At 36.1% G+C, this 13259-nt stretch overlaps 1 protein-coding gene across 1 annotated transcript in view; it reads left to right on the top strand.

Annotated features, from left to right (window-relative positions):
• LOC141521011 (annexin A8) overlaps nt 1-12899 on the top strand; it is a 30520-nt gene extending 17621 nt beyond the window's left edge. The window contains exons 10-13 of the mRNA XM_074233085.1: nt 2271-2366; nt 3911-3969; nt 6431-6553; nt 12048-12899. Of these exons, the coding sequence (XP_074089186.1) occupies nt 2271-2366; nt 3911-3969; nt 6431-6553; nt 12048-12107 (338 nt within the window). The 3' untranslated portion in view covers nt 12108-12899. The remainder of the gene's footprint in view (nt 1-2270; nt 2367-3910; nt 3970-6430; nt 6554-12047) is intronic.
• Nucleotides 12900-13259: the final 360 nt, after the last annotated feature.

The raw sequence follows: 13259 nt of genomic DNA, 5'->3' as shown, positions 1-13259 counted from the left end.
AACACAGAGAGATTATTTGTCATCTTCGTGGGGGCTCAAAGAAGATCAGCCCAGGCTTGTAATAACTGGGCTGTAACAACTTACATTTACATACACCTTAAAATCTGCAGAGTGCTTTACAAAATATTATTTTATCCAACAACTTTGGAAGGAAGGTCCTAATAGGTACTTTATTATTCCCAGTAAGAGGAAAAACAAGAATAAGAGAATGATTCTTTAGTGACTTGCCCAGAATCACATAGCTAGTAAGTATTTGGGGCTAGATTTCAACTCAGGTCTTTCTAACTGAAACACTAGTGCTCTGTCCTCTGAGCAACCCTACCCTGTTTAATGTGTAACCAATGAACTAGTTGAATCCATCATTAGAATAGAAATAATGCCATACAGGAAGGTAACCGTGGTCCCTCAAATAGGGTCTCTGGCAGTGATACCAAAAGTAATTGCTGCTCCCTCCACTGAATCTCTTCTAATCCTTCATTGTGATATGAAGATCCTAGGTTCCCAAAGGTTTTTGACAAAGGGGCACATCCCAACCATCTGGAAGGACTCAATAGAGACACCTACAAATATCTAGCTAAGTTAGATATCTATCTGCCTCAAAGGAAGGAGGATGTTCATGGATGCTTGAACATTTGAACTAGTAATAGCTTTCACTTACATATTGCTTTAACATTTACAACGCACTTTCTTTACAACTATTCTGTTAGTAAATAAGGCAAGTGTGTTAATGATTTTTTTTACAGCTGAGTGAACTAAATCTCAGACTTAATTAAAGTTACATGGTCCAAGTTAGGACTCAAAGCTATATTCTTTCCCAGAATCATGCTATATAAGGCATCAAGAAGGTGGGGAAGGTTAGAGTACTGGGCCAGGAAAACCTGAGATCTAATCCAGTCTCAGACTTTGTGACCCTTGATAAGTCACATTATTTTTCTTTCTCAGTTCATTTCCTCATTTGGAAAATTAGGAGAGTGAACTCCTAACTTCTAATATCCTTCCCAGCTCCAAATCCATAATGTTAAAATTGTCCTTCATGATATCAACCTGATTAAGGACATCTAAAAATCAGTTTCCCTTCAATGACCATTAAAAAATTAATCACCTGTAAATGTAGCTAATTTTTTGTTTTGATTTGTTTATATTTTCAATCTGTACCATCTTTGGGAAGTCAAATTGCCAGTGAAATAGAAGGGTTTAAGAAATAGAAACAGAGATTTATAACTGGAAGGGACCTCAGAACGTTATTTTACGAATGAGACAACAAAGTGCAGAAGAATCAGGGGACTGGGCTAAGGTCATACACTACTGGAGGTGGGACTCAGTTTCAGATTCCTTGACTCTAGAGCCAATGCATTTTTCACTATACCGGGTGACCAAATAAAGATTTCACATTTGGAATGAGGAGATCTGATTTTGACTCCTGGCTCTTATTTTTATCTGATAATAGATAAATAGATCTGATCTCATTAGCAATTAGAATACTTGGGAATACATTCTTTGTAAAGTGATTGTGAAGAAAATGTCTGGTAAAACTTAAAGCAACTGGGGCAGCTAAGTGGTGCAGTGAATAGAGCACCGGCCCTGGAGCCACGACTACCTGAGTTCAAATCTGGCCTCAGACACTTAATAATTACCTAGCTGTGTGGCCTTGGGCAAGCCATTTAACCCTACTGCCTTGCAAAAACTAAAAACAAAAGCAAAAAAAAAAAAAAAAAAAACTATGATCCAGGTGCCTACAGTCTATTGGGGGGGAAACAACTTGTATACATAGAAATAAATGAAAACTATGTACCAAAATACAAGTAAATTCATGGTAAATTTGGCAAGAGTCGAGGGACACTAATAACTCTAAAGGAAGATGGTAAGGCATCAGAAAAGGCCTCACGCAGGAGATGGCACTAAAACTGAAGGAAGCTAGACAGAAGTGAAAATGGAATATATTTCAAGGATGGATATATAGACCACAAAGACCACAAGACGAGATAGCTCATCAATTATATGTAATAAGTAATTCAATTGGATTAGAATGTAGCATACCTGAATGTGCAGTATGTAGCTTGGAAGCATTATACTAATTGAAAGAAATTTTAGATGAATTTTGCATTTCTAAACACAATAAGTTTATAACTGAATGTTTTAATTTTACAAATTAAAAGAGGAATACTTTGTTAGACCATGGATTATGATTTTTGGTTCAGAAAATTTATCTATGGTAATATTCTTTCCCCCCAGAGATTCTTGTAATCCATTAATACCTACTCTTTCCACAGTGTTTGATGAATACCAGAAAATTGCAAATAAGAGCATCGAAGACAGCATTAAGAGTGAGACCCATGGTTCTCTGGAGGAGGCGATGCTCACTATAGGTAAGGCATTGGGAGAATCTCAATAATTGTCTACACACCCCCACAGTTTTCAGATTGCAGCTGCTTTAAAGCTGTGTCTACTTGCATCCGACAGAGGAGACAGGAGCAAAGATCACCAAATTTGAGTCAATTCAGTAAATATTTATTAGGCCTGGTATAATTAGCCCCCCAGTTTCAGATGGGTTCAAATCTCAGCTCCAATAAAAATTGGCTGAGTAATTCTAGACCAATTATTTAACTTCTCAAGTCTCTAGGCAATTTCCTATGGCTATAAGTGGCAGATAAAGTGCCATATTACAATGGTAGAGAAAACATTCATTCATTTGCAAGTTTATGAGTTCCACATTTTTCTACCATCCTCTCTTCCCTCCTCTGGCAGCAAACGATCTGATAAAAGTTGTACATGTTCAATTGGGTTTAACATATTTTCATATTAGTCATGCTGTGAAAGAGGAATTAAAAAGGGCTGGGGAAGGAGGCATGAGAAAGAAAGAAAGAAAAAATATTAAAGAAATTAGGGTTAATTTGCTCTAAAGTTGGAGGCAAATGATGAGGTTAAAGTGCTGAATCTGCCACAAACTATATGGACTAGATGAACTCCAGGCTCTCTTCCCATTCTAAATATCTGTGACTGTCTGATTTATATGATGTATCCTAAAAGGCATTAAAGTTAAAAATATAGCTTTGTAATGTATACACTATCCAATTTCAATCTATCATAAGAATTTATTAACATATATTATATCTGACACTGTCCTAAATGCTAGGGATACAAAGACAAATAAGATCTGTCCTTGCACTCAAGAAGTTTACATTCTAATGGAAGAGATAACATATATATATATATATATATGTATGTATATATATTAATATACAAGTTACATGCAGAGTAAATGCAAATAACCAAGTTTTTTCCTACCTTTTTATTTTTAGATACAAAGTATGGCTTATGGGGGAAGGAGGGATATATTTGGAAATGGAGGCAATATAAAAATAAAAGATGCCAATACAAATTAAGAATATTTCAAGTATATTAATGTTAAAAAATAAATGAAGCAGAGAGTTGAAAAAAAACACAGAAAACACAGATCTGTGTTTCCCATAAATTGCATAGTTTGAATTGAAGGCCTTGAAATTCCCTGTGCCACCCCAAACCTTGAATTAAAATCCAGTAAGTCTTGATGCCTATGGATCACATTGGATACTCCAAGCAGTATACTTAGTCTCCACATTATTACAGTTGGGACTATCTTAAAGAGTAAACTTTTTGAAATCTTATTTTAAAGATAGCTCAGCTTAGGCCAACCTTACCACAACCTACACACTGGTGGTTGGAAGTTATATCCATGAAATCAATCACTGATGTCTTTCCTGATGATAAAATAATGTGAGGACTCCATCAATCCTAGACAAGGGCATATATTCCTAGAAGTCAAACTGAGAGGGCCCCAGTTGCCATATATTCATAGGAGATTTAAATTTTGCACTTAGGCAATACAATCCATCACTTCTGAAGGATTAACAGAACTTTTCCCTTTGTCTAGTGAAGTGCACACGAAACATTCACAGTTACTTTGCAGAGAGACTGTACTATTCCATAAAGGTAAGAAACTTTGCTAATAATTTAGCTTATCAACCTCTTCAATGGCCCTTGTTTTATGTTTTATGGGGAAACCTAAAAAACATAGGGTTTGGGGTTTGGGTTTTTTTGGTATGTGTTTTTTTTTAGCTTTGAGTCTCTTCAGTGAACAAAATAATCTTCCTTTTATCTCAAATCTATCTATAGAAAGTTCTTGTATTTTCCAGTGATTCATTTTGAGTAAATATTGTTAAATTCTTGATGGTAACTAATGTTTATTGATCAAAAAACATTTATCAGCCCCTTTCAATGTGCTTGGCCTTGTGGTTAAAGTTATAAAGTTATAAAGCAGAACAATCTTAAAGGAGCTGACATGACAAGAAAAGGTAAATGGAGAGGGAGAGTATAGCATATTTTATATAGTGTAGACAAAATAAATACAAGATAATTTTATTAAAGTCTATTTATACTTCACTGTTTCTCCTTCAGTGAGCTTCAACTTAAATTCCAACCCAAGGCTATATATCCATTTGCTATATCCTAATATTGTCATCTTTTAAACTTGATTCTCAATGAGCTTCCCAATATCTTTGTCTTTTCAACCAACATACCTTCCACCTCTTCTGTTTAACAGAAACTCTGCTATTTACCACACCCCTATAAACTTCTCTACTAGATTCCCAATTTCTCCAATGCCATTAACTCATAGGGCCAAGAAAAATTGTTCCTCAATGCTTTTTCTAGATTATTAATTCATAGAGCATCACTATTCATCTGATCTCCCATGTTTTCAACCCTGAGATTATCTTTGATTCTCCTTTCTCTCTCTTACCTCTCCTAACCAATTAATTACTAAGTCTTGATGATTTTGCCCCTGTGATATCTCTCACATTTATCCCCTCTTCCTCATTCCTTTTGCGTCCATTCTCATGCAATCCTCTATTATCTCAATCTAGACTATTGTTGTAAGAACCAAATAGATTTCTTTTTCCCTTCCCTCTTCTGTATTTCTCCTAACCATTCTTCACATGGAATATTTCTTGCCCATTGATCTTGGAACCTTAACTGCTCAAAAAGTCTCATGGTTTGCAAAGTAAAGCTCAAATTCTTCTACATAGCATTCAGGATTCTCAATAATTTTCCTCTGTTTTTCCAGGCTTGTTCATTTTACTCTTCTTACAAACTGGTCTATTTCTGCCCTCTGGAGATGATACTGCTTTTGTGCTTTACTATTTCCTCTTCCAAATATTTTTAAAATTTCTACCCAACTTTTCTAGTTGATTTTAAATACTGCCTTCTACAGGAAATCTTTTCTGAATCCCCAAAATTATGACTTTCATTAGTGGTTTATATAGCACTTTGTTTTCTAACTCTCTAATATACTTATCATAACATTAGAGTGTCATACTCACGAATGATTTTCACTGATTTTGGCTGATTCCCCTGCTGTACTGTCAGCTCTATGAGGGCAAGAATCACAGATTATTTAAACTTTATACATCTCCCACTAATAAACAGAATATTCAAAACTTGGAGGGATTAATAACTATTTATTGAATGAATAAATTAACAGTATTTATTTTTTAAAAGTGGATCTGGAAACATGGGAATTAAATAAAAGGCAAAGGTATTAACTCTGGTTATCACTATTCCTTTAGGAAGTTAACCAAAAGGAGGTATCACAATAAGATCTCTCCCAAATGGTCTCAGCAAGGAAACCTGTGATCTCTTTGCCTAGAAAAAGGACATACCTACCAAGGACAATACTAGAGTGCATCCAATGCATTACTGACAAGTAAGATAGAGTTGGATCACTTCATAAAACAACAAGAAATTATTGAGGATAAAAGGGTATGCATAAGATTTGGCTAAACCAGATCCCTCCTCAAGAACAGTTGTGGATAAGACTGAAAGAAGGATTGAAAATAGTTGTACAATGGAACAGGGTTCCTATAGACATCTATTCCCTCATTAATGATAGGAATGCTACCATTTTTATCATCGCTATGTGAAGTACCAAAGTAGAAATGACAATTAAGAAGATGAAATCAGAAAAAAAGGAGCTTGTGTAAGAAAAATAAAAACAAACCTCAACAAACAGTATTTCATTAGGCTCAAATTAAGCTAATGTGAATGGACATTCTTGAGGTAGGTTTTCTTTATAAAATAACAAGTTAAGGTATCCTCAAATGTCATTTAGAGTTTTCAGAATTTGATTAATCTATGTTTCTTACATAACCAGCTAAAAACCACTAGAATCTTCAAAATATTATTTCTAAAAAAAGAAAAGTATTCAAATTTAATGGCTAGTTAATTGTTAGTAGGGATAAGAAATCAAGGAAAGTGATACTTTATGTTACATCAATTAATTGCAGCCCTATATTTCACAACATTTGGAAATGTTTCATTAAATGGAAACCTAATAAATTCATCTCTTTTTTGAAAAGACCAAAAATGTTATCTATTTTACAACTATTTAATCCAGGGATTAGGAACTCGGGATGGTACCCTGATCCGAAATATTGTTTCAAGGAGCGAAATCGACTTAAACTACATCAAATGTGAGTTCAAGAAGCTGTATGGGAAGTCTCTTTCTAGTATGATCATGGTGAGTAAATCTTTATCCTTTACCCATATCAGATCATGTCATATTTCTGATCAAAAACATTCTGGGATTCATATTGCCTCCCAAGTAAAAATAAAATTCTTCAGAAACTGAATGCAGATTAATATCTTCTAAGATATTTTGTCCTAGAATTGAACTTACATTACCCCTCAAAATATGGGAACAAGAACAGTCTTTTTCAGATGAAATAAAAAGTCTTCCTTGGGACAGTGATAAGTAATCAGAGTCCTAAGAGACTTAATTCTAAGAATTAGTCCCAAGAAACCCCCATTATAATGAAAACAATGTTCCTGAGAATCTGGCAAAGAAGCCCCTGAGCTATGTGCTTCTCCTTACCAGACCAACATTATTACCGTTTTTGATCATAGAACTTGCCACTCAAGTTATCAGTTCTCTCCTGGGAAAACCAAAAGACTCTAGAAGAATGTTGGCCAAAGAGGAATAGTTCATTAAATGGAAAGGATTTACCAGACTATTGGTAGCTATTCCCTTACAATCCCTGTCTAGTTATCACAAAATTTCAGTCCAAAAGAATCTCAGAGGTCATCAGTCCTAAAGTCAGACTAGAATTAACCTCTATCCACTTACAGAGGGTCATCCAGTTTTTACATGAAAGTTTCTAATGAGGGGAAAACTACTCACTACCTTCCAGGGTAGCTTATTCACTCATGTGCTCCAATTTCAAGAGGAGCTTCAAAAAAGGACCATCCTTCATTGGGTTCCTCATTGCTAACACTTCTCTTTACAACCCATACTTAAACTCACTCAAGGAGCAGGTCATACACAGAATCTTTGATTCTCAGAGTCAGAAAGGACCTCCACAGGTCATCTGGTTTAACCCTTATTTGACTAATACAATGCAAAGTTCTACAGCCTTCTGGGTAAATAGGTATTTGACATTCACTTGAAGGCTTAAAGTGAAGGGGTATCCTCTTGCTCCCAACATAGTTCATTTCATTTTTAGATAGTTCAACTTATTAGAAAGCTTTTTCCTGTGTTGTACAGATACAATTTGTATAGACTTCCTAGTCTTCATGAGAGTATGTCATGTTAATCTTATTTACAGATAAGGTGACTGTAAACTCATCCCCATCTCTATCTTCTTCCTCCTCCCCAGGAGATTTGAGCATCCCTTGCCCAAGGCTTTATGTCCTACTGGTCCAGGTCCTGACAAAGCCTCAAATTTATCATTCTTGTTTAGCTACATGGATTGCACTCATAAAATTATTCCCTTCTAAAGTCCATAAGAGTTTCATACATTAATATGAATTGCCTTTAGGCCCACAGCCCTCCCCATATCATTTGGAGAGAGAGAAGTCCCAGTTTAGAATATTCTGACTAAGCAGAAAAATAAAATAAAAACAAACTAGTACATTAAGGTTTCTTATTATTTTATTTTATTTTTCCAATTATATGCAAAGGTGGTTTTCAGCATTCATTCATTTGCAGGTTTATGAGTTCCACATTTTTCTACTCTCCTCCCTTCCCTCCTCACCTCTCCATGGCAGCACTCTGGTAAAAGTTGTACACATACAATTGTGTTTAACATATTTCCTTATTAGTTATATTGTGAAAGAGGAATTAGAACTAAAGGAGGAAAACCATGAGAAAGAAAGAAAAAACATAAAAGAAGTTTTAAAAAGTGAACATAGTATACACTTTGCTCTGCATACAGATTCCATAATTTTTTCTCTGGATAAGGATGGTATTTTCCATAACAGTTCTCACTGGATTGTCTTTGATCATTGAATTGCTAAGAGGAGTACAGTAAACAGAGTGCAGGACTTATATTTAGAAAGACCTAGCTTCAGATACTTTCTGACTGTGTGACTCTGGCAAAGCCACTTAACCTTGTTTGCCTTAGTTTCCTCATTTGTAAAATGAGAATGATAATAGTACTTGCCTGCCAAGATTATAGTTTAGGATCAATTGAGATGATAAATAGTGTAATGTCTACTATGTAAATATTAGCTATTATTATTGAACCACTTTTAGCCATTGATTTGAAACACAGAACACACACACATATACACACACACCTTTGTAACCTCCCCAGGCATACTTGTACCTATTAAATCTATAGTTACAATAAACTTTAGTTTTTAACAGTAACCTTAGTAACTATTTTTTGTATTAATGAATTTTTTTTAAATAGTATCCTTTCCCCCAGGATACAGTTGAATCCTCTCACTTGGAAATGAACCTAAAGGTTGATCACATGAACACTCCCCAAAGAAAGTCTCTAAAGACAGAGACTCTTTCTAATATACAATGTCAGCTTCTGCTATTTTGATTAGTGAGCCTCCTTTAGGAATCCAAGATGAATTTTAATTCTCTAATGAAACTTGTGATGACTATCTCCTTCTTTCATTTTTTCTTCTTTCCTGATTGGAAGAAAATGTACAAGATGCAGGGGGGAGAGAAGGAAAAGGATCACTTCATAGCTGAAATATTGCTTCTATTTATGACCTAAATGTTAGGCCTCCCCCCCCCCCAATTGATATGCCTGGGCAACCAAGTTAACTGGTAGGTGAAAACAATACCTAAGTGAAGTCCTTGACTCCTACTACTCCAAAGTACAACCTGAATTGCCTTGGGCAAATGCTGGAGATGACCTTTAACTAAAGATAGATGGCAGGGGCAGCTAGGTGGTGCAGTGGATGAAGCACCGGCCCTGGAGGCAGGAGTACCTGGGTTCAAATCTGGTCTCAGACACTTAATAATTTCCTAGCTGTGTGGCCTTGGGCAAGCCACTTAACCCCATTTGCCTTGCAAAAACCTAAAAAAAAAAATTAAAAGAAAAAGATAGATGGTAGCTCACATTGAGTTTCTGTGATAGGCAGTGAAAATACTAATATCCCCATTTTATAGATAAAGACACTGAGGCCCAGAGTGGAAAAATAATTTGACTAAGGTCATGCAATTACCAAGTGACAGCCTTGGTATTTGAAGAAAGATCTGACTGACTCAGTACTACTTCCACTAATATTATGCTGCTTTTAAATGAATTTACCAGCTATCAACTGGCCATCTATAAGGACAGAATAGCTCTGTCTGTTCAGGTTGCCCCTGATAATTGATCGTGGCAATGACTGAGCAGCTTTTGAAAGACCTTTCTAACCTGGGATTTACTGGTAATCAATGCTCTGAGTTTTGGTGGTGGTGGTCTTGCTCTCTGTCTCTCTCTCTCTCTCTCTCTCTCTCTCTCTCTGTCTCTGTCCCTGTCTCTCTCTTTCTGTGTGTGTGTGTGTGTCTCTCTCTCTCTGTCTCTTTCTGTCTCTATCTCTGTATGTGTAGATGTATATCTATCTCTCTCTGTGTGTCTCTGTCTCTCTGACTCTCTTGACTCTCTGTCTCTCTGCCTCTGTCTCTCTGTCTCAATCTTTTTTTCTCTCTCTGTCTCTGTCTCTGTCTTGCTCTCTGTCTCACTCTCATCGTGTATGTCTTTTTCTATGTGTTCTTCTCTGTTTTTCTCTTTCTCTACATCTTTGTCTTTCCCTGAATCTTTGTCTCTCACTGTCACTCTCTGTTCTTGTGTTTATACCTCTCTCTCATTTTTTTGAGTATTTCAGTCTCTCTATTTCCGTGTCCCTGTCTCTATTTTTCTGGATTTCTCTCTGCTTCTGTGTGTGTTTCTGTCTCTCTGTCTCCATGTCTCAGTCTCTATCTCTTTCTCTTGTCTGGGTATCTGTCTTTGACTCTGCATGGGCCCACTGTGTATCTGTCCATTTGTGAACTCTGCCTATCTCTGTCTCCCTCCCTCTCTCCACTCCATCTCCCTCCACTTCCTGTGGATTCTCATGATAATAAGTCCACCAGACCTTTATTTACCAATAGACAAGTGAGGGCTGATTCTATTAGCTTTTATTGTCTAGGTCAATTTGATGCTAGAATTGAATATTCCATCTAATCCCTATTAATTTATTGGCGTCAGACAGAAATTTTAGAATGGAAAGGAGGAAATTTTCTTTTGAGCTAAACATTCACTTAGTGAAATGCAGATTCTGAAGTTAATCTGATGCTTCTCATTATAAAATTCTTGTGCAAGATGGTACCAAGGAGCACCATGTAGCAAGTTTCTATCAACAAAAATAGCATTGTACTATAGGAAGTAGGAGATAAAACTCTTTTTAACATTTTTTTAATTAAGGTCATAGGGTTAAGTGACTTGCTCAAGGTCACACAGTTTGGCAATTATAAAGTATCTGAGGTCAAATTTGAACTCAGGTCCTCCTGACTCCAGGGGTGGTGCTGCCTCCAGAGATCAAACTCTTAGATCTCTTTATCCAAGGAGGATAAGACTCATAGAGATGCATAATGTTTTTCCCTCTATCTTGTTAAATAGGCCCTCTCTCTTCTGTTTGAACCCAGTATAAATTTTCTCTTCCTACTAATTACTTTCTCCTCTCTCCCCCCAATCCTCCAGCTATATCATAAGGTTTACTTATCCTTCTTCTCATATCAGGGGTGAGAGAAGTGATTTTTTTCCTCTCTTGTATTTAATAACCAATATTAAATTAGGATCAAGGCTTTTCCCCCTTTTCTACTTCCTCATTCAGAAATCAGTCCCTATAGGTTATTCAGGCAGACTGAAGTGTAGGGCTAGTAATAAGAAAAAGAACTCAGACTTGTTCAAAAGATAAAGTAAGGTTCCAGTTTATTCTGTTTTACTCAGACAGGTGCAGGAAAATGTAGATCCTCACTTTCATCAGTTAAGTGGTTTGGACACAGATAATTCCCTTTGACCAAAATTGTGTGATCCCGGTCACATCACCCAACCCTTCATTTGAATAAGTCCACCTCTCATTATAACATTCATTCTTCTCATTAATTATCAACCAAGCAGGGTTGATTTCTACCCTCTGGATCAACCACTCTTCCAAAGGCATATAAGTGTTGAGTGGGTTCCATGAAGGATCTTTAGAGAAATAACCAAATGATCATCCTTTGATTAATAATATAACAGCATTATTAGTAAAATGATTTATTTCCCAGAAACTATGTTTCTTGAACTTTTTATATGTCACAGTGAATTTCTTTGCTTTGACATAGTTTAGTTTAAGAATTTCATTGAGAAAATGAATGCTAACATACTAAGTTCGAAGACTTCTTATCCAACTTTTGTATCCCCTCTAGCACCTAATATTTTTGCTATTCAGTCATGTCACGTCTATGTGACCCAATTTGGAATTTCCTTGCCAAAGATAAGCAGTCTGCCATTTCTTTCTCTAGCTCATTTTATAGATGAAGAATTGAGCCAAACAGGATTAAGTGACTTGCCCAGGGTCACAAAAACCTTGCATCTGCCACTGGATTTGAACTCATGGATATGAGATTTTTTGATTCCAAGGCCAGTGCTCTATCCACTGAACCACTTTTCAGCCCCTAGTTGCTATCAACATGGTTTGCATGTGTAGATTGATTGATTGATTGATTGATCACTCTGTTAACTCTCTTTTCCTTGACACTCTTCTAGGGAGATACCAGTGGAGACTACAAGAGAGCTCTGCTGAATCTTGTTGGGAGCGACTCCTGAAGATTCCAGAAAAGATAGAGAAATATCAGAAATGGGAATCAACACATTACAGGATGCCATTGTTATCAATATTTGGGAATTGTATCCAATAAGCTTTTATTTACAAAGTTTCTATTTTCTTTGTCTCCAACCTTTTCAAAATAGCATTTCAGGCAGGAGGAACCAAACATTCCCACCATATATAGACTATCAATCTATCTGCCTTCATTTCAGCACAACTTCCACAAGAGAATATAATCAAGGTTATTTGTCAAAAGGAATAAGGAAACCTTGGGGATTCAATCAATGAATTTGGTATTAAATACCAGGGTATCTATGATAGCCCTCAGGTGAGCTGGAAGTCTTGAATATGGACAAGAGAATTATATCCATTTAGTTCAAAGCAAGTTATCACAAGAATTTACTTAGGAATGACTGGAAACAGAACATAATTATAAATACTTGAAATATGAATTAGTTATCACCAGTATCTTTATTTTTTAACCATCCTCATTTAGAAATTCTGAGAGATCAATGGAAGCTAAATTTCATGATTTGAAAAGCTTAAGCTGATCTATTTTATTTGCCAGATCAGTTGCTCCTGTTTGGGCTAAACCAGGAGTAGGGGTATAGCAGAGAAAAGGATTGCTAGAATTCATTACCACCTGTTGACAGCAATTGGGAGACTGGGAGATTGCCTTAATTTGTGACTTTACAATAGATGGCACTGTCTGCCCAAGAATTTCTGAACTCTTTGTTGTACTTTACATATTAATAAAGATTTGTCTATTAAAACCTAAGGTTCTTATGGTTTGGGGAAATCCTGACTGAAAGGCTCTTTAGACTGGTCAGTCAAAATAAAAGGGGATTGGGGCAGCTAGGTGGCGTAGTGGATAAAGCACCGGCCTTGGAGTCAGGAGTACCTGGGTTCAAATCCGGGCTCAGACACTTAATAATTACCTAGCTGTGTGACCTTGGGCAAGCCACTTAACCCCATTTGCCTTGCAAAAACCTAAAAAAAAATAAAAAAATAAAAAAAAAGTAAAAGGGGACTAATGAAATGCTCACTAACATTCTGAAACTTCTGAACACCTGATTCTGTTTGGTCTGTCTGGTTCTGGAAGCTTTCAAAGGTTATTAGGACTTACTTCCATTTGCCTCATCATTTATAAC

Source organism: Macrotis lagotis, chromosome 4 (genome assembly GCF_037893015.1).
Source record: "Macrotis lagotis isolate mMagLag1 chromosome 4, bilby.v1.9.chrom.fasta, whole genome shotgun sequence".
Taxonomy (NCBI): domain Eukaryota; kingdom Metazoa; phylum Chordata; class Mammalia; order Peramelemorphia; family Peramelidae; genus Macrotis; species Macrotis lagotis.
The sequence above is the reverse complement of the archived record's forward strand: the minus strand, read 5'-3'. Positions and strand labels throughout refer to the sequence as shown.